The sequence below is a fragment of the Salvelinus sp. IW2-2015 genome, linkage group LG33 (genome assembly GCF_002910315.2).
Source record: "Salvelinus sp. IW2-2015 linkage group LG33, ASM291031v2, whole genome shotgun sequence".
In the NCBI taxonomy this organism is placed as follows: domain Eukaryota; kingdom Metazoa; phylum Chordata; class Actinopteri; order Salmoniformes; family Salmonidae; genus Salvelinus; species Salvelinus sp. IW2-2015.
In genome coordinates, this window is record NC_036872.1 from 28,812,844 (window position 1) to 28,835,436 (window position 22,593).

General features: G+C 42.4%; 1 protein-coding gene across 6 annotated transcripts in view; it reads left to right on the forward strand.

Moving 5' to 3' along the window:
• The window catches only part of LOC111958241 (serine/threonine-protein phosphatase 2B catalytic subunit gamma isoform), a 42,596-nt gene that overhangs the window by 6,512 nt on the left and 13,491 nt on the right, over positions 1-22,593 (forward strand). For all 6 annotated transcript variants that reach the window (XM_023979462.2, XM_023979464.2, XM_023979465.2 and 3 more), the window contains exons 2-6: positions 5,709-5,906; positions 8,938-9,062; positions 14,067-14,178; positions 20,097-20,242; positions 20,461-20,600. In XM_023979462.2, coding sequence (XP_023835230.1) covers positions 5,709-5,906; positions 8,938-9,062; positions 14,067-14,178; positions 20,097-20,242; positions 20,461-20,600 — 721 coding nt within the window. The remainder of the gene's footprint in view (positions 1-5,708; positions 5,907-8,937; positions 9,063-14,066; positions 14,179-20,096; positions 20,243-20,460; positions 20,601-22,593) is intronic.

Here is a 22,593-nt window from a genome sequence, read left to right on the forward strand (position 1 = left end):
TCCCTGGACCTCCTCAATGTCCACCTCTTGAACATCAGACTCTGAGGCATCATCTTCACTGTCACTTTCCAACCTTGTTGAGGATGGCTCGTTGTCAGGCTCAAATTTGCCCGGATGGCAACCAATTTCTCAACCCTTGTATTGGTCAGGCTGTTGCGTGCTTTGGTGTGTGTGTCTGTGTTCCCAAACAAGGACCAGTTGCGCTCTGAGGCGGCTGATGTTGGTGGGATTTGGAGGATGTTGGAGGCAACAGGGGAAAGAGCCTCAGATCCACAAAGTCCCTTCCACCAGATGGCTGATGATCTCATGTTGGCCCGACTGCCATATTGCATCTCCATCCCAAAGCCCTTGCTTGGAAGTGTACTTCGCCAGACTGCCAAGAACCTTTCCCTCATCCAGACCAAGGTGGCGAGACACGGTAGTGATGACACCATATTCCTTGTTGATCTCTGCACCAGACAGGATGCTTTTGCCAGCATACTTGGGGTCCAACAGGTACGCTGCGGTGTGTATGGGCTTCAGGCAGAAGTCTTCACACCTTTTGCAGTATTTCAGAACTGCAGTTTCCTCTGCTTGGAGCAACAGTGACGTGGGCAGGGCAGTACAGATTTCTTCTCTTACATCTGCAAGCAGAGTCTGAACATCAGACAGTATGGTATTGTCTCCCTCAATCTGTGCAATGGCTGCTACAATAGATTTTAGGAGTTTCAGGCTGCTTACCACTCTCTCCCAAAATACATCATCCAGGAGGACCCTCTTGATGGGGCTGTCCATATCGGCAGACTGTGATATGGCCATGTCTTGGAGAGACTCCTTCCCCTCCAGGAGACTGTCAAACATAATGACAACACCACCCCAACGTGTGTTGCTGGGTGGTGCTCTTAATGTGGTGCTCTTATTCTTCTCACTTTGCTTGGTGAGGTAGATTGCTGCTATAACTTGATGACCCTTCACATACCTAACCATTTCCTTGGCTCTCTTGTAAGTGTATCCATTGTTTTCAGTGTCTTGATGTCCTTGAGCAGATTCAATGCATGAGCAGCACAGCCAATGGGTGTGATGTGAGGGTAGGACTCCTCCACTTTAGACCAAGCAGCCTTCATGTTCGCAGCTTTGTCTTTCACCAGTGCAAATACCTTCTGTGGTCCAAGGTCATTGATGACTGCCTTCAGCTCATCTGCAATGTAGAGACCGGTGTGTCTGTTGTCCCTTGTGTCTGTGCTCTTGTAGAATACTGGTTGAGGGGTGGAGATGATGTAGTTAATTATTCCACGATCATTCAACCACCCATCAGAGATGATTGCAATACAGTCTGCTTTCTCTATGATTTCCTTGACCTTCACTTGAACTCTGCATCCAGAAAATGAGTAGATAAAGCATGTCTGGTTGGAGGGGTGTATTTTGGGCGAAGAACATTCAGAAATCTCTTCCAATACACATTGCCTGTAAGCATCAGAGGTGAACCAGTTGCATACACAGCTCGAGCAAGACATTCATCAGCATTTCTCTGACTACGTTCCTCTATTGAGCCAAAAAAACTTCTGATTCCAGGAGGACCATAGGCTGTTGCTGTCCATAAGGTGTCTGATTCATCATTTTCACCTCGAATAGAAGTAGAGGGACTTTTGTCAGAGGTTGCTTGTTGTGAGCACTGAGGGAACTTTATGCACTTGGCCAGATGATTCTGCATCTTTGTTGCATTCTTCACATATGATTTGGCACAGTATTTGCAAATGTAAACCGCTTTTCCTACTACATTAGCTGCAGTAAAATGTCTCCACACATCAGATAGTACCCGTGGCATTTTCCTGTAAAGATTAGAAAAAAAATTGTAAAAAAAATTCCAAATACAATTCCATGTATAGATAAATTGTTAAGCAGTTAGATCAAATCAAATTTTATTTGTCACATACACATGGTTAGCAGATGTTAATGCGAGTGTAGKGAAATGCTTGTGCTTCTAGTTCTGACAATGCAGTAATAACCAACGAGTAATCTAACCTAACAATTCCACAACTACTACCTTATACACACAAGTGTAAAGGGATAAAGAATATGTACATAAAGATATATGAATAAGTGATGGTACAGAACGGCATAGGCAAGATGCAGTAGATGGTATCGAGTACAGTATATACATATGAGATGAGTAATGTAGGGTATGTAAACATAAAAGTGGCTTAGTTTTAAAGTGGCTAGTGATACGTGTATTACATAAAGATGGCAAGATGCAGTAGATGATATAGAGTACAGTATATACATTATATTAAGTGGCATTGTTTCAAGTGGCTAGATTGAACAACTCCTTTGTAAGATGCATGTTTTAAAATGAAACATGTATGGAAACAGGTGAATTAACACTCAGTTAGCAGGCTCGAGCAAGTTTAAATCCGTATGGTAGCAAACACTAACTAGCAGAAATGGTTAACAAGTTAGAATTGATTTAAACACACTTTGCTGTAGGCTACTGTTTACTAGTTAACAAAAAATCGTGTATGTCATAAAATATATTCATCCCACCCAGTATTGTAATCAAAACTTACCAGAAAGCATGTAGTCCTTGGCTCAGACTGTAGTAGTATGGGCTCAATAGCAGCTCATTAGTGTACAAGGTCTTGAGAATCATCTGCACATGTGATGGAAGTGCACTGTGTATGCAGAGGGTTGTAATTCCATTGAATTGGGGATATTTTAACCAAAATATGCCACAAGACCTAGAATTGCCTTATGTGTATCCGATAAAAAATGGTTCACTTTTGCGGCGGTAGGTAGCCTTGTGATTAGAGCGTTGGGCCAGTAACCAAAAGCTTGCTAGATCGAATCCCCGAGCTGACAAGGTAAAAATCTGTCGTTCTGCCCCTGAACAAGGCAGTTAACCCACTGTTCTTAGGCCGTCGTTGTAAATAAGAATTTGTTCTTAACTGACTTGCCTAGTTAAATAAAGGTTAAATAAAAAATAAGCTAACTTTTTGGGTGATTTTAAGTAAAATATCCCAAATTCAGACCTTTAGCAACTCTGATTGTACGATGCAAGGAACATTTGTTTTATTTATTGTATTTTTTTAGCCTCTATTTATTTAACCTTTTTTTTAACTAGTTAAAGGTAAGAAAAAAAGGGGGGAACCACTTTACAAAATAGTTTTTTTACCATAGAGAATCAGAAAAGAATGTAGACTACACTCTGCCTATTTTCTTTCATATTCAAACCTGTCCCTAATTACAACAATGTCCCTTTAAGGCTCTCCTGGAGGATGGTTGGCCACCCTTGGTAGCCTATACAATATTACAATTGCAACCGAATACTTTGTCTTTAAAATAATTCCCTCCAGGGCTCGATATTAAGGTTGTTTTTTATGGTTGGATTTTGGCTAGGCTACTTTGAAGCAAGGTAAGACATGCCTCATAATATGAACTAAGACACTCAGGTTTCAAACAATTAAGGAGGCTATATGTTTTCAAATTGCATACTGTCTCCAGTTTAGATTACAAGGTGCTGACACACTTATAGTCCTATCGTTTTGCCTATGCACTCTAATGGATGACACCTTTCAATTAGTTGTTGAGAAATAAAAATGTTGTCATAGAAAGCTGGAATCCTCTTTTTAATCGTGGCCATAAACTCTCGATTACATTTAGAATTGTTGCACAATGATTTGGCTTATAAGAACACTTCACTCCAGGAGCTGAAGTTTTTGCGCTGTCCGACAGGTAATATTCCGCTCCTCACACACTTTATATGCTGTGCGCATGTGATTTAAATAAGATACATAGCGGCTACCTAAAAATGCATGTGTCAATTTAATTCCTCTAAATTATGCAAATGAACCTTTAGACTGATAAGCATGACCTGTCAAATGTATTTCCGGCAGCTAACCGATTTAACTGTTAACTTAACATCCCTACTCAATGATGCTAGTGAAGAAAAGAAGCATGGACATTTGTTTCAGCATGACAAAGTGTTTGTCTCAGACAGATAATATTATCAATTGATTCTGCTGCTGACACATTACACAAGTCAACCTCCCCTCTCATCTCTCCAGACCAGCGTCAACCTCCTGGTAACCTGAGATGAATGGTAGTAGGTTATAATGCATTAGGCTACCTCTGTTCCTCTGCAGAGTCAGGTGCCATCGCGCTGATTAAACACACCCACACAAAAGCTAATTAGAGCTCACTCATATTCCAGCCTTTGGTTTATGTCGCTTTCATGATCGTCCTTGATGATCTATACAGTGTTATAAGCAGAGCCATGGTGGAGACTGAGTACCTTCTTCTCAGGCATCGAACTCTTTCCATTGAGGTCCTATTGTCTGGGGGTTTTGGGTTCTTCCTTTCAATTAAGCTCTAGACAACCAGATGAGGGATGTTCTTTACTAAGTAGTGCCTTATATTCATCAATCAAGTACAAGGGAGGAGCGAAAACCCGCAGACTCTTGGCCCACCGTGGAATGAGTTTGACACCTGTGATCTGAAGTGACCATGATATGGATGTTTTTTTAATGACAGTTTGATTAGTTTGTCATTGCTGGGCTTCTTTAGAAAACAAAGACAAGTGTTCTTGTAGTAGAAGACACTTACTGTGTGGCTCTGTGAAAGGTTATAGGTCAATTTACCTAATCTTTCAAACCAGGACAGAGGGAATGCTAGGCCCTACCTGCCAAACTGGATATGGCCTGCCTCATTATTCCGATAGTAAATGCCTCATCCTATCGGTCTGTCTGCTGATTTGCATTGGAACAGTCCTTTCCTGTTTAACGATTTGGAGGTTGTTGCCCCATGTAATCCAACTGCCAACACATCCATTCCACACCAAGTCTATATTATAACCTACAACTAAAAACAACAATTGTCATATTTTCTAATTGCTTGCCTGCATAGCTACTTGCTACACAATTTAGCCTAGTTTCTGAACAAAAAGAGGAACATTTATTTTTCATTTGACAACAGAGTCCAGTAGCTAAAACATTATCAAGTTTCTTATGCCATGGAAACCTTTTGCACTCTGTAAGGGATTGTGAGACTGTAGAACAGATTAGTGACCAGGCTAGACGGTTCATGTGAGGTGAGCCGGGATGGATTGGTGCTCGGCGTCTGAGACCTTGCATGGCTGTATTATTATAGCGTAGCCTCTACATCAATAAGAGTCCTCTTGTGACCATAACTTCATCACTCTCTCTAAATGTCTACCTCTCCTGATAACACCTCAGTGGGAATGACATTTGATAAAGTGATTGACTAGCCTACCAGGGATGCTGCCGTCTGCTTCACTAGTATATTAATGACTGGGTGGACACTGTAGGCAGATGGGGAAACACTTCCCATCAGTTTGTTTCAAATTATTACTGGATGGCTTAATATTGTTTCATTGCCTAAGATCTGGGTTCTCATTCTATTTCTCTAGGCTAACTTAAAGCCTAGATTGTATGTGGTTTGCCAGCACAAATGAACAATCTGTAGTACACTAATGGTGGACATAATGCATTGTAGATTGCTGCACTCATTTAGGTATTGAATATAAATGTAACCCCTTGCATCTAGGGTTGCATCCCAAATGGCACACTATTCCCTTTAGTGCACTACTTTTGACCAGGGTCCCATCCCAAATGGCATTCTTTAGCCTATTTAGTACACTACTTATGACCAAAGCCCTGGTCAAAAGTAGTGTACTCATCCATAATACCTGTTTGGCCCTCTGTTCCCCTGTCTAGCTGTGCCATACCCTCCACAGCAGCGTCTGTCTATGAAGGAGCTGTTTGAGGATGGCAAGCCCAACCCAGAGACCCTCCGAACCCACCTGGTGAAGGAGGGCCGGCTGGAGGAGGAAGTGGCCCTCCGGATCATCAACGACGGAGCCAACATTCTGCGACAGGAAAAATGCATGCTGGAGGTAGAGGCACCCATCACAGGTAAGAGAAGTAGAGTACTTTATTGATCTGTTTGAGACAGAAATGTTTCTACTGCACAACACCTTCGACATAAACAGACGCACATTAGGTTGGAGAGAAGGAACTTGGTCACCTTTTTTGTTGTTACTGTACACTGAGTGTACAAAACATTAGGAACACCTTCCTAATATTGAGTTTCACCCCCTTTTGCCCTCAGAACAGCCTCAATTCATTGGGGCATGGGCTACAAGGTGTCGAGTTCAACAGGGATGCTGGCCCATGTTGACTCCAATGCTTCCCACAGTTGTCAAGTTGGCTGGATGTCCTTTAGGGGGTGGACCGTTCTTGATACACATGGGGAAACTGTTGCGTGTGAAAAACCCAGCAGCTTTGCAGTTCTTGACACACTCAAACCTTTGCGTCTGGCACCTACTACCATACCCCGTTCAAAGGCACTTACATCTTTTGTCTTGCCCATTCATCCTCTGAGGCGTGTCTAGACTTTACTGTTCATGAAGCCTTAAGATTCTGATCATGTAGTTCTGAACATGGAATTCCAAACGCGTAATGCATCTACAACTACATTTAAATGTGTCCACATTGTATCTGGATTCCCTTTTCCCGTGCAATAGGCATTCTACAAACAGTGGAATAGGCAAAATATGAAAACACCACAACTGATGGCAGTAGCTAACCTCTGTAGCTACCTAGCAATCAATGCTAAAGGGATTGAAAACGGGTTAGCATAACTTTATTTTTTTAAATTTATTTTAGCTACCTGGCTAGCATTTGAGGCCAGCAAACACATTCCTCACACACTTAGAACGTATTTCCTCCAATGTTATAATGCCTCTCGGTCCCAAAACACAAGTCTTCTGGAGTCTTGTGGGAGGAGTGCTGATGCGCTTTCGGTAGCCTTATTGCATCCAGACTGAGGAGAAATCCGCACACAATGCCTCCCTTTTATTTATTTGTACTTTTACCACTTTTTCTCCCCAATTTCGTGCTATCCAATTAGTAGTTATTCTTGTCTCATCGCTGCAACTCCCGTACGGAATCGGGAGAGGCGACGGTTTAGAGCCGTGTGTCCTCCAAAACACAACCCAGCCAAGCCGCAATGCTTCTTGACACGATGCCCGCTTAACCCAGAAGCCAGCCCCACCAATGTGTCGGAGGAAACACCTGGCGACCATGTCAGCGTGCATTTCGCCCGGCCCGCCACAGGAGTCGCAAGAGTGCAAATGGGACAAGCACATCCCTGCCGGCCAAACCTTCTCCTAACCCGGACAACGCTGGGCCAATTGTGCGCCGCCCCATGCCTCTCTCGGTTGCGGCCGGATGCGACAGAGCCTGGATTTGAACCAGAATCTCTAGTGGCACAGCTAGCACTGCCTTAGACCACTGCGCCACTCGGGAGGCCCCTACACAATGCCTCCCTGACCACCTGAAATGGTCAGCCAGATCTGAACACAATCAGACCACGAAGTGACTTTTGTGGGTCTAGACCTGTCTTTTCAATGCGATCTTCGTATTCTGATAACAGAAGTCGGATGCAAGTGTCAAGTGTAGACGCGACCTGAATTGCACACATACACAATCCATGTCTCAAGGCTTAAAAATATTTTTTTTACCCGTCTCCTCCCCTTCATCTACACTGAGTGAAGTCGATTTAACAGGTGACATCAATAAGGGATCATAGATTTCATCTGGATTCACCTGGTCAGTCTATGTCATGGAAAGAGCATGGAAAGTTCCTAATGTTTTGTACACTCTGTATGTGCCTGGCTCATACAGAGTGAGCACCCTTTCAATGTTTTACGCAAAAAGATAGTTGAGTACATTCCCTCCCTTTATCTGAGGAGGAACTTACCTGCTGCTTCTATGGCTGTCAGTCACCCGGCCTCCACTAACTTTACTTCAAACGGATCTTATGCAAATAGTCACGTTTAGCCTGTCATTAGGTCTAGTTGTGTTTAGCTTGTGAAGCCTGACCTTTTGGAATTTGTCTAAAACAACATCCGGGTTTAGCAAGTTTTAAACCCCAGGTCTTATGGATTTAGGTTACATCATATACGTGCTATGGATTTGAATAGTACACATATTAGTGCCTTCTCGTAGCCTGGTGGAACCAGTCTGATTCCTCCATTTACCATTCTGTTTTACTGCACGTATCAAGTGAAGTAGAATGGTGAGAACACAGGGATCAGGTTGGTTCCACCAGGCTAGACTACTTCCTCTGGCCTAGACATGCTGAGTGAGGATGATGCATGCACCTCTCTTTTAGACAGACAGACAGTTAGTGCCATGGAATAGTGCCCAACCAGGCCCAGAGTAAACACAGCACTGGGCTGGGCAGTATGCCATGGTGCCACACCACTGTTTAATGCATCTGTTAGCAAAAGGTGTATTGGAGTGGAGTAGACCCATTTTACTGGCCAGAGTTCTGAACTCCGTTTCACACAGCTGTCCTTACCGTCCTGATCCAGCTTCAGCACATATCAGAGTCCAAAACGTGTACTGTACACTCAGCAGTGTTCTAGGTTAAAGTATTGGAGCGTTAACTTTCATACCTTTCAAATTCTCAGCACGGCTCAGGCAATTTCTCCAAATGTTAACACATCCAGATGAATAGAGGAAGAGTATGTGGAGCAGCGTTGGTTGGGATTTGTGCAGAGGTGCGCGTTTGACCTGTGCTTCCCCCTCGGATGGTGGTCTCAGAACCATGTACCTATGTCACAATGGGACACCGGACTCTGAATTACACGTTAATCTTTCTATTAGAGGCTTTTTCTTCTGACTCCCTTCAGGGTTATTCAATATGTTTTTGTATTACAGAGAAATAATGGAGGAAAACATTGATTTAAGATAGACCTACATTTATTCCCTGTAATTCACATTTTTACATCAATAGATTACTTCTTCATAGACTGAATGAGGCTACTCTCTCAAATTACTGTCAAACTATTGTCATATAGCACCGTGCCTCTCCTGTATTAGAGGATAATAACCTATTCTGTTTCCTTCCATAACAGTGTTGTTTGTTTGTCCTCAGTGTGTGGAGATGTCCACGGACAGTTCTTTGACCTAATGAAGCTGTTTGAAGTTGGTGGCTTGCCCAGCAACACACGCTATCTCTTCCTCGGAGACTACGTAGACCGAGGCTACTTCAGTATCGAAGTGAGTTTACCCTACTGCCCCAATTCCCTCTATCCTTAAGTCTACCAATGAAAAAGGAGAATCTAAATTTGGTTGGAGGGGGAAGAGTGAATAAATACTGGGAGTCATTGGGGGATCAGGGTTGGAGACTGCCTGGTGAGTATTAGAGACCACTCAAAATGAGGGCAAAAGCAATTGGCCCTATTTTAAATTCTGCAGCAGGATGGAAATTCCCTGTCTTGAGTTTGAAGGCGAGCAGTGCGGCAGAGGCATTTAACATTGTAATGGTTGTCTGGCCCTGCTGGACTGGTGTGCCATGTTTAATTAAAAGGTTGACTCAGTGAAATGTTGCCACGAGCAGTATTGCAGATATTGAGATGAGCGTAATGCACGAGATGCTCTCTCTCAGGCCCAGGGAGGGACGGACACCCGCTCTGCTCTCACTAAGCATTATGTCATGTCTGAAGTTGCTTAGAGCCAAGTTGGCTAAGTCTTTTGTTACATCACATAGTCAAAACCTTAATTTTAGCTGCCATCTCGGTTTATGGTCATAAGTCTGTGGCTTCCCACAAGGCAGAGCATGTGAATTGGGGTCAGTGTCCCCTACTTCAGCTCGATTAATCTGGGTGAACGTGTGTAGACCACAGAAACAGCCTGGGTTCTATTTCTATGGTGTAGCCTAAGTTGTTTTCTACCAAGTAGGGATGATTATGTGTCTGTCTTTCTGTGCGAGGAGACTGGCTGTCTCATGCTAACTAAGTCTAAGGCCCTTTGCTGCCTTCATGCCAGCCTCTCACTCAGCCATCTGTCTCTGTATAATGTCTGCTAGACACACAGAGATGGCCCTGCCAAGCCCTCTTCAGACCATACTGCCTTAAACACAGCCGAGAGAGAGATTTCTTTAACAGTCATTGTCGTCATCATGGACATCTCAAATGGGTTCTGTCTGCTGCTTTCCTGTGCTTTCTGAATGGTCATCATGGTTACTGCATGATTTAGTTTGAAATGTGAGTGAGAAGTGAACATTTCAGTCTAGGAGCCAGTGTCATGTAAAGTGGATGGAAGCATTTTCACTTTTGCGTAGATGGAGAGCATTTAAATAATGAATTTTACAGCCAGTAATGAGAAGAGCAGCGTGTGGATGATTTTAGCCCTAAATTGGTACCAGACAGAGTGGAAACCTGGATCCACTCAGCAGAGTGGATTGGTCCACTGGCTACAGAGCTGGGCTGGCTGGGTTTTGAACTAGGGCTGTAAGTGGGTTAAATGGAATAGCCAACAGGGCTATAGGGCCTGGTCGGCTAACTGGGCCAAGCATTGATCAGCTCCGTCTGTGGCTGTGGAGGTCTTTTGATGGGAGGCGGTGGGTGAAATGTCATAGATGAAAAGGTGTCGGTGAAAGAGAATAGGGAATGACAGGTAGAGTCAAACACTGAGGGAGCTTTCCGGACAGGTGACTCCTGGGGCATTGAACTATTCTGGCTGAAATGTTGTCCTCCCCCTCATAACCCAGGCAGGTGACACCTCTGGAAGCACAATGGAGGGATGTGCTTGTACAAATCAAGGTTCATTCCACTTCCAAAATGTCAGAAACACTTAGCTAGTGTGTAGTCAAGCATGCAGTGTTTATTGTTCACTTGATTCTCACTTTACAACCTGGAAACCAGTGGCAAGGGTTACTCAATGGACTATCCTGGTTAATAAATACTAATGAAATGACTCCATGTGCTCTCTGTTACACATCATATATAGGTTAGTAATGATGATCTACTGTGCCTTAGTGTAGGGGTAAGGAGGAGGGTACTGTCAGTGCCTTGCTCTCCTAGAAGGACTGGCAGAGAGAAGCTGTGTTTGCTGTGCTGCATAGATGAAACCAGTGTGTTAACTAGGCCAGTAATGAGATCTACCATTGGTCGAAGGCCAAGGGTGGACGAAAGTGGACTGACGCACAGCTCAATTAATGTATAGGTGGTACCGTCCAAAATGTCACGCTATTTCCTAATGTAGTGCGCTACTTTTGACCAGGGCTCATAGGGCTCTGGTCAATATTTGTCATTGTAAATAAGAATTTGTTCTTAACGGACTTGCCTAGTTAAATAAAGGTAAAAAAAAAAAAAAAAATAGGGTGCCATTTGGGATGTACAATGTGAGATCTATCTACCCCACTGAATTCATCTCCATCCACCTCAGTATAATCCTCCCAATGGAACTCTGAATGGAAGCTGCCAGGCACTTAGGCCCTATCCCCCACATCCCCCAGCCAATGCCTCCTCTGTACACCTAGATTGATTTGATTCAACGGAGCTGGGCTCAGAAACCTGTGTATTCCAGTTCCTTATGATGGCCAAGCACACAGAGCCACTCTGGAATCACACATAAAGGAGGATAGGCTATACAAGGAAAGGGGATCTCAATGGAGTTACCTTGGTAACGGAAAGATTGACTTTATCCTCTCACAGAAAGTAGGTAGCATTACCATTTCAGGCTGGCGATTTGCTCGGGGGTCTAAATTGAGCGTGTGTGAGCAATCCATTTTATTCTTTGCCTCTAGGTCTCCTTTCTTCCTCTTTGATACAGGAAAGTGCTCTCACCTTATGGACCTCCCCTCCCCCCAGGCAGCACACGTCTAGCTGAGGTGAAGTGTGTGTCGACTGTTGAGGCGAGGGAGGTAGCAGCCACTCATGTCTGACACACAATGTGCTGTTCTGCTGCCTTTGTCTGCCTCCCCCGCTCAGCTCAAGGCTCCAACAGACAGTCTGGCTGAAAGAGGGAGCAAGAGAGTGAGAACACAGGAGGAGCGCTGTCCTCATTTAAACGCCTGGTCCCTTCAGCCTCCACCATCCACCCCCTCACTCACACTAGAGGTCCTTTCACCGACTACTGCCCCCCTCTTCACCCTGGCTCCCTCCCTGGCCTGAACATCTCCCCATGGTCAGCCAGTCCCCTAGCCTGGTCCCAGATTGGTTTGTGCTCTTGCCAACTCTTTGCTTTCATTGTCAAGCCATGTTTGGCATGATGGCACAAAGACTGACACTCAGGTTACCATCTCAGCTCTGTAACACTTTGTCCGTCCTAGAAATTAGGATTCAAGGGTAGCGTAATGCTCCCTCCCCACACCTCTCGCTTCCATTGTCTGTTATTGGTGTATCATATGAATGCACACCTGCTGGCCTTGGTTACCTCGGCACCCTGTTCTCAGGACTTAATGTAGGGCTCTGGTTGTGTTCCTGGCTGTATGTTTATTCTGAAGAGGAGGACTGGGGGCTGAGAGAGAGACTGAAAGTGGCAAGCCAAGTGGAGACTGAGTGCTGCTACCTTGTCTGTCTGTCTGGGGGTGGAAGGGGAAGCAGTCTCATTTGGATTGTAAATGCTGCCAGCTTTTCATATTGTCGTTGCACATTAAATGTGTACTAGACTCTATTTGGGTCCAGCATCAAAGAGTGTCTGGGGATAAATTAATTTTGATTGAATCTGGAGGGCGGTGTTTCTCCCCCAATGAGTGCCCTAAATGGGGAGAGAAAAAATTGTCTATTGTTGCTTTTCGGAGGAGGTCAGTTTCAATGCGCTGTTTTTTTTCTTCTCTGTGTACTGTGGACACAGGCCATCTGGTTAGTTGAAGAGGTGGCTTTGGCTGCATCTTATTTGGCTGGATCATATGTTTTAACTAGGGTTGCAAAGGGAAGTTACTTTCAAGGTTTACCAGTAAACTACCAGAGTTTGGTAACTTTCAAGGAATTTATGGAATTTATCAAATGCCATCTAGTGGCCTTTTGGGGTACTTCGGATTATCACAGGTGTCTATCTCTGGCCCTTTGTGTGGCCTTATCACATGTTAAATATATAAAACAAGATTTTACAATATAATAAAAGCTGTAAAACATTATTCTGAATATAACCCATCAACTTAGTGAATATCATTGGTGTTTAATAGGAGTGTTTCAACATGAAATACCCTTTATATTTTACACCAGGGGTTGCGTTAATGCAGAATTCTGTGTTTTTCACACAGGAAAAAAAGAACCCATAAGAAATATCTTGCTGCGTTTTGGAAATGCGGATCTAAAATGCTCCTTATTGTAATTTCTGTTCGGTATCACTCATTTTGAGCTTCCATTACATGTGTAACTGTTTGAAATGTAGCTGGCTACATTCTTTCTTTGATCAACTTTAGAAATATCATTTTTGCAAAAAAATACCTTGCTTTTTCATTGTAAGCTCATTTACTTGTGTAGCTGCCAGCCAAATAGCATTCCACTTCTGTTGTCATCTGATGAAAATGAATAGATTTTCAGCCCTATATGTTGCACTAATGTATTTTCTGTGAAGGAAAACTATAGTTGCACGCCCCTGATCACTCTATTGAAGCAAGTAAACACTTGATTTTCAATGTAAAACGCAGGTGAGGTCTGCTTTTTGAAAATTGAGATTTCTGAAGTGTAACGCGACCCCTTACGCACTTGTGTATTTTACTAGCTATGTCAATATGTCTTGTAATTGTTTTGGTGTCAAACTGGTGGCAGTTGTGAAAAAAGTCCAAAGTTGGAAGCGTTGCAGAGTTAATAAAAAATAATGCCATTGTTTATTAATGCTTTTTTCATTAAGGCTATTTTCTCTAACCATATGATTTATCCACTAAACTCAATAACATTGCTATGGGGGCTGTGTTAAGTTAATTATAGCTATATAGAAATTTAAGATGTGTCAAATAAATGATATCTAGCTCAGGGCTCCAGCTATGTATTTGGTTTGCTAACTTKTTGGTTACATCAGAGACATTCAATCCCCTCCTGGATCAAGATCTCTGTTGCCTAAATTGTTTTGTGCTTCAAAGAAATAGCGCCCCGTTTGGTAATACCGTATACCCCCGGTATGGTACAGAAATGGTATGACTGCATGGATACCACCCAACCCCACTGTAGTGATTTGTAATTCATTTAGGGCATTCAGGATCTATGCGGGCTTTGTGTTATTGAATTACATGCCTTGTCCCTCTCTCTCGCTGTCTTTCCTTCCTTCCCTCTGCAGTGTGTGCTGTACCTCTGGTCACTCAAGATCAATCACCCGACCACACTCTTCCTCCTGCGAGGGAACCACGAGTGCCGGCACCTCACAGAGTACTTCACCTTCAAACAGGAATGTAAGTACTGTCACTGCAGCATGGCAGGTCACACCAATGAGGACAAGCCTAATGTGATGCAACACTGTAGGGTACTACTTAGGGATCAAAGGACCTATCCAACCTAGAGTAGCAGACCTGGCTCTGCTCTGCAAACAGATGGAGCCTAAAGTACATGCTTAAAGTGGACCTTCTTCCCCCTAGCTTTGATGCCTATTGCTGCTCTTAGTGCAGTTGTATTTGTGGCTGATGAGCTTGGCAACCGTTCAGTGATAGACAGACACCAGGATCAGGAAGCCTGTCAGTCAGTCACCAGATGTAACGTCTCATCATTCAGATGTCTTTATCCATGCATAGAGAACATTTCTCCTATTCAAGGTACAGACAGAAAGTGAGCTACAGAGGCATGAAGAGCAGCCAGCCATGTTCTTATTCAGACAGTTAAACACAGAGCTGACACACTCACAATGTGTTTATAGAGGAGGTAGGTAGGTGTGTGTGTGGGTGACGTTGCATTCAAGTGGCAGCACAGGTGTGAGGCAATAGTATGCAAATATCGGCAAAGAAACAAACCCCACTTTGGCAAACAGGACAGGAAAGACAGCCACAACATTGGAAAATAGCATTTAATTGGCAAACACCCATTGGAAAGAAAGATGCTTGTCTAATTTGTTTATAATGAAGCACTCATAAGCATGCATTTAAACTAGTTGAGCAGCGCCAGGCAGGCGGAGGCAGTTTGCATGACTGATCCGTGTTGCCCTTCTCTTCAGGATGAAAGTAAAACAAACGGTCTGAAAATGTCTAGTAATATGGTTCCTGGGTCGTTAAGACATTTCTCCAGGTGTTGTGAGATCTTATCCTCTGAAAAAGATGACCTGGAATGCCACGTGAGTGTGTACCTGTATGTTTCTCAGGCATTTTGAGAAGCGATGGGTGACCGGTCTAAGACAGTGTGCGTCCCAAATTGCATCATATTACCTATAGTGGAATAGGGCAGGGTTTCCCAAACTCAGTCCCAGTGTTTTTGTTTCTGAAGCCTGGTCTGGTTGCTACGGCAACACTGATCCACCCTGGACCATCACACTGGGCACACCACATCATTTCAACGTGGATAATTGGGTAATATTTGGTTGAAGTTGATCAATGAGAGAACCTATGTTCACACACTCAAAAAGACAGCCAAAAGTGTGTTGAATTTCCGATGTGTTATCAATTTTTTTTGTTGCAACCATCTAAAAGCACAACCAAATTCCAATGTCTGATTTTTGGTTTAGTTGTCACCCCTATGTGTATACCATTGCACTTTCAACTATTTAAAAGCACAGGAAATTGGAATACAATGTCAGATATTTTGTTTATTTATACAACAGATTAATGTTATCACTGTGATTCATCGAATAGCAGAACCAAATTACCTTGATTGCAGTTAACATTATTTTAAAAGTACATGGTGCAAGTGTACTTAATAGGCAATTTATTGTACTTCAAAAATTATATTGAATTGTTTGGTTATCAATGCAACTAGGGTTGGGCTGTATCCAGATTTTCATATCGTCATACCGTCCTTCTCACGTTGGATTTACGGTATTACTAGTTTATTACAGAAGGTGGCACCAAGAAAAGCAATAAAAGCCCATTTGGTGTCTATTACCAGAATGCTAACAAAATTAGCGAATTTCCATGGAGGCTGCTGGCTAAATATGCTAAACAAGCGCAAACGAAGATAATGTAATTGCAAAGACCAGCAATCCAGCTCATAAAGAAAGAGTACCAGTCAAACATTTGGACACATCTACTCATTCAAGGGTTCTTCTTTATTTTTACTATTTTCTACATAGTAGAATAATAGTGAAGATATCAAAAGTATGAAATAACACACATGGAATCATAACACACCAAAAAAGTGTTAAACAAATCAAAATGTTTTTAATATTTCAGATTCTTCAAATAGCCACCCTTTGCCTTGATGACAGCTTTGCACATGCTTGGCAGTCTCTTAACCAGCTTCACCTGGAATGTTTTTCCAATATTGAAGGAGTTCCCACATATGCTGAGCACTTTTTGGTTGCTTTTCCTTCACTCTGTGGTCCAACTCATCCCAAACCATCTCAATTAGGTTGGGTGATTGTGGAGGCCAGGTCATCTGATGCAGCACTCCATCACTCTCTTCCTTGGTCAAATAGCCCTTACACAGCCTGGAGGTCCTGTTGAAAAATAAATTATAGTCCCATTAAGCTCAAACCAGATGCTGGTTAAGTGTGCCTTGAATTCTAAATAAATCACAGACAGTGTCACCAGAAAAGCACCATCACACCACATCCTCCATGCTTCACGGTGGGAACTACACTTACAGAGATCATCCGTTCACCTACTCTGCATCTCACAAAGACACGGCGTTTGGAACCAAAAATCTCCCATTTGGACTCCAGACCAAAGGACAAATTTCCACCGGTCTAATGACCATTGCTCGTGTTTCTTGGCCCAAGCAAGTCTCTTCTTATTGGTGTCCTTTAGTGGTTTCTTTGCAGCAATTTGACCATGAAGGCCTGATTCACGCAGTCTCCTCTGAACAGTTTATGTTGAGATGTCTGTTACTTGAACTCTGTGAAGAATTTATTTGGGCTGCAATTTCTGAGGCTGTCAACTTTAATGAACCTATCCTCTGCAGCAGAGGTAACTCTGGATCTTCCTTTCCTGTGGTGGTCCTCATGAGCCAGTTTCATCATAGAGCTTGATGGTTTTTGTGACTGCATTTGAAAAAACGTTCAAGTTCTTGACATTTTCCGTATTGACTAACCTTCATGTCTTAAAGTAATGATGGACTGTCGTTTCTCTTTGCTTATTTGAGCTGGTCTTGCCATAATATGGACTTGGTCTTTTACCAAATAGGGCTATCTTCTGTATACCACCCTTACCTTGTCACAACACAATTGATTGGCTCAAACGCATTAAGAAGGAATTAAATTCCACAAATGAACTTAACAAAGCACACCTGTTAATTGAAATGTATTCCAGGTGACTACCTCATGAAGCTGGTTGAGAGAATTTCTAGTGTGCAAAGCTGTCATCAAGGCAAAGGGTGGATACTTTGAAGAATCTCAAATGTAAAATATATTTTGATTTACCACTGTTTTTGGTTACTAAATGATTCCATGTGTTATTTCGTAGTTTTGATATCTTCACTATTATTCTACAATGTAAAAAAAAAATAAGAAAAACCCTTGAATGTGTGTGTGTGTGTGTGTGTGAGAGCCACCCATGCCTAAACACAACCAAATATCAGCATTTTGAAGGAGATTTATCTTCTACTTGAATAGTTCCGTCTGTGCCGCTGACTTAGTCTGGCTTTAATTAAAGTTTATCTACAAATTAACAATTGATATGTTGGATTCATCTTAACCAAAAATCTAAATAAAAAAATAGGACTAAATCAAACTTTAAATGCACTTTAAATAAAACATGTAATATGATGGTTCGGGGCTCTTCAGGGCATTTCACTCTAAGGTCTACACCTGTTGTATTCAGCACATGTGACTAATAAAATGTGATATCCAAGGTGTGCGTTTTGCAACCTGTGGACCAGCGAGGGTGAAATCCTGGCATTACATTGAAGCAACGTTGCGTCAACCAGTTTTTGACCAGTTGGTTATTAGCTCTCCTCTCTGGAAGTCAGCCAGAAGCTCATGTGACTGACAACAGTTTAGCTATGGGATCCTTCGGCATAGAGCTAGGCAATATGGCCTGAAAATTATATCTAGATTTGTTTTGGCCGATTTTCKCAATTTAAGTGTTATACAATTTAAAGGTCAATTACACTGCATTTCAAACAGTCAGCAATCAAGTTAATTCAGGGCTTGAAGTATTACCTAGGCTAAATAAGCCTTCCACAACCATACGACCCACTAATAATTGAATTTTATCAAAGTAGTTGAACCATTTTTTTTTTTTCTGCAATCACTCATCTAGCTTTCAAGTATCTCTGTGAAAAATGCAAATTTAAGTAGAACCATGCATAATGCACATTCACTAATAATGACTCACTTCTTGAAGCAGGAATTAGGCTGTAGAAAATGAACTCAGGCCTCATCAACAATCTCGCAAGCCCACGTGCTAGTGATTAGCCAGCTAATCTTTGTATTTCAAGTGTAGCCAACTTGGATCTATTTGCTAGCTAACAAGGTTGAATTGTTACAAACACACCCTTCTGTCTCCAACTGGTTGAAAAGCATGTTAGACTGTCCACTTTGTTCAGATGTTGAAATCAAGTGGCTTAACTTATTTCTCAGAATGAACAAGTTGCTAATTCCTTATATAATTGTTTTATGCTTATTGTACATTTATAAAACACAAACTAGACAGGTAGCATGACAGTCTTTGCCTAAAATGCTGCTAGCGGGACGTGGTACCCCAGTAGCGCACACGACAAACTGAGCATTAATTTTCCAGAGTCAATATGCATTGATACTCTTGTTTTAGTAGTGTCTGCTCTACGCACAATTTGAGTAGTTGAGAACTTTTCTAACGATAGCCTTTTTTAATATCTCTCTTACAGTAAAATAATGTCTCAATGTGTTTTGGTGTCCATATGACCGACTCTGTTGGACCAAACCTCAGATGCAAATAGCAAGTTGAAACCGCTTGTCAAAGAGGAAGATGGAACCTCTCAACTTTGTTGCTGTGAGAGGCAGGGGAAGGGGGCTCTTGATGTGTGTGTAAACTGTAGAGTAAGTGGCGAAGCGAGAGGTTTCACTCTTGCTAAAACTGAGACTTGCATCTTGTCATTCTATACAAAAATCTGGTGTAAATGAAGAGACTCAGAAGAGCGAAGGAGACGAGACCAAAAATACAACATGAGAACAAGCGGACAAACGCTCATAAAAATAACAAACCTCGATTCTTGCGATAGGCGTTTTGAAATATCGCACAAAAACATACGTTCTAATTAATTCAATATTTCGCCCAGCCCTACTTGGGCAGATGAATGGCTTTCACTTGATCGCCAAAATCTTTAACAGTAGATTCAATTAGATGGGCTATAGCCAAAGGCCTTAGTATTTCAAAGACTTGTTCTGGTTTGTCATTCAGCCTTTGGGTTAGTGTAAGGCTAGTGCAAGACTGATGAATTCCCTTATGTGCGCCTGTACAGGCCTCTGAACATTTTAACCATGACAGGAAACATGAGTTCCATATAAACTGATTTCAAACGCTGAAGGTCAAATGGAGTGCGGTGTGGTTCTCTCTCCCTTCGCTACTTTAGAATAGTTTGAATGCTTCTCTCTCTCAATCATGGTACTCACTGATTATCTTGCTTTCCTTGGACTCTCAATGATAGTGGCCCTGTCCAGTACTAAGCATTTTCATTTAGGGTATTTTCTGGACTAGTTAATGAGAGAGGAAGGGACGTCTGTTGTTAGGCCGAACTAACTGCTCCTAATTTACTGGCCTAATAACAAACACTGCCGTTCTCTCGCCTTATATGGACTTCACTTCCTCAACAGTCAGTCAGTTAATCTGACCTGTGGTAAGTGTTGTGCAAGACAAGTTACACTGATGAAAGTTCACCAGCATCTGAAGTAAAGAAGCTTAAGCAATTATCCAGGAAGACACAACATCCGCTGCGGTGTAGCCAGTAACTGTTAAGATAGTGGTTGAACATATGTAGGTTACTAGTCCCAAATGGCCAGTGTGAAGTATGTGCCGGCACTACATGTATGCTGTTGCTACTAAAGGCTGACAAACAAAACAATGAAACCCTCTGAAATACTAGGCTGTAGCTAATTGACTCTACTTCCTACTAAGTTATTTTGGCATGCAAACACGGTTAGTTTGACCTCAGTGACAATTGAATGTGGTACTGTCTTATCAAGTGTTTAAATAGCGCTAGTAGTTTCTCTCTGAAAGCAATTGTGAAGTTGTCTCACCTGTTCCATATTTAGGTAAGATTAAGTACTCTGAGCGCGTGTATGATGCCTGCATGGAGGCCTTTGACTGCCTGCCCCTAGCTGCTCTTCTCAACCAACAGTTCCTGTGTGTACACGGCGGTCTCTCCCCAGAAATCAACTGCCTAGACGACATTAGGAAAGTAAGTTCACCTGGCACCTGATGAGAAAGTGGTGTTTGAGTCCACGTTTGACTACAAAACCAAGTGTGGATACATTTGGTTGATTTTAATCTGTGATCGATCAACTTTCTGTGACTCACGGTGCTGTGTGTGTGTGTGTGTGTGTGTGTGTGTGTGTGTGTGTGTGTGTGTGTGTGTGTGTGTGTGTGTGTGTGTGTGTGTACGCACGCGCTCCACAGTTAGACAGGTTTAAGGAGCCTCCAGCTTTCGGCCCTATGTGTGACCTGATCTGGGCTGACCCAGGAGAGGACTACGGCAGTGAAAAGACAGCAGAACACTTCAACCACAACTCAGTGCGAGGCTGCTCCTACTTTTTCAGGTACGGTACTAGTAGAGCACAATACGTGTCCAGTTTCAGATGGATAAAATAAATATTATATTCAATAATACTGGCCAATGAAATCAAATAATACTGTTTGCCACTTGAATAGTTTCCATATCCTCTGAGTATCCAGGGATAGGTCTACATGATACAACAAATGCTGACACTACACATCCAAGTATAACTGATTTGAAATGGTTAAATTCCAGGCTGTATCACAACCGGCCATGATTYGGAGTCCCATAGGGCGGTGCACAATTGGCCCAGTGTCGTCTGGGTTTGGCCCGTGTAGGCTGTCATTGTAAATAAGAATTTGTTCTTAACTGACTTGCCTAGTTAAATAAAGGTTTAATTTAAATATATATATATATTTTTTAATTCTGTAAAGTGTGGAAGAGGTGAGAAAATTGTCTATCAACAATGACAACCCACCGACGTCTGACAACAGATTAAAAATTACTGAGGATAATAGCGGACAATATTGCCACTCCTATTTGCCATATCTTCAATTTAAGCCTACTAGAAAGTGTTCCCTTAGGCCTGGAGGGAAGCAAAAGTAATTATACTACCCAAGAATAGTAAAGCCCCCTTTACTGGTTCGAATAGCCGACCAATCAGCCTGTTACCAACCCTTAGTAAACTTTAGGAAAAAATGATTTGACCAGATACAATGCTATTTTATTGTAAAAATAATTCAGACTTTCAACATGCTTATAGGGAAGGACATTCAACAAGCATGGCACTTACACAAATGACTGATTGGCTGTCAGAAATTGATAAAAATATTGTGGGAGCTGTTTTGCCTGACTTTAGTATGGCTTTTGACATTATCGATCATAATCTCCTTCTGTAAATGCATATGTGTTATGGCTTTACACCCCCTGCTATATTGTGGATAAAGAGTTACCTGTAACAGAACACAGAGGGTGTTCTTTAATGGAGGCCTCTCAAGCATAATCCAGGTAGAATCAGGAATTCCCCAGGGCAGCTGTCTAGGCCCCTTACTTTTTTCAATATTTATTAATGACATGCTTGAGTAAAGCCAGTGTTGTCTGTATGCGGAGGCCTCAACACTATACACATCAGATACTACAGCGAGTGAAATCACTGCAACACTTAACAAAGAGCTGCAATTAGTTTCAGAATGGGTGGCAAGGAATAAGTTAGTCCTAAATATAACCCCAAAAAACTAAGCATTGTATTTTGGACAAATCATTCACTAATCCCTAAACCTCAACAAAATGTTATATTAAATTATGTGGAAATTGAGCAGGTTGAGGTGACCTAAACTGCTTGGAGTAACCCTTGATTGTAAACTGTCATGGTCAAAAACATGATAATACAACAGTAGCTAAGATGGGGAGAAGTCTGTCCATAATAAAGCGCTGCTCTGACTTTTTAACAACACTATCAACAAGGCAGGTCCTACAGGCCCTAGTTTGTCGCACCTGGACTTCTGTTCAGTTGTGGTCAGGTGCCACAAAGAGGGACTTCTGAAAATTACAATTGGCTCAGAACAGGGCAGCACTGCTGACCCTTAAATGTTCACAGAGAGCTAACATGAATAATATGCATGTCAATCTCTCATGGCTCAAAGTGGAGGAGATTGACTTCATCGCTACTTGTTTTTGTAAGAAATGTTGACCAACTGAATGTACTGAGCTGACTGTTTAAACTACTAGCACACAGCTCGGACACCATGCATACCCCACAATAATATATTGTGTGTAAAAGCCAGTCCAGCAGCCACATCGAGATCTGTCTCTAATGGCACCCTATTCCCTATAGGGCCCTGGTCAAAAGTAGTGCACTATATAAGGAATAGGGTGCCATTTAAGACTCACACCAAGTCTCCTTGCTGGCCGTGGCTGTGAACTCCTGTTCTCTTGACTGCATTTGGATCAGCTATCAGAGCTCATAAATACCACTGCCTTGCCTCTGCTCTACTTTGGCCTCACTAGTTAATTAAACCCTGCCTACCTCCCAGGCC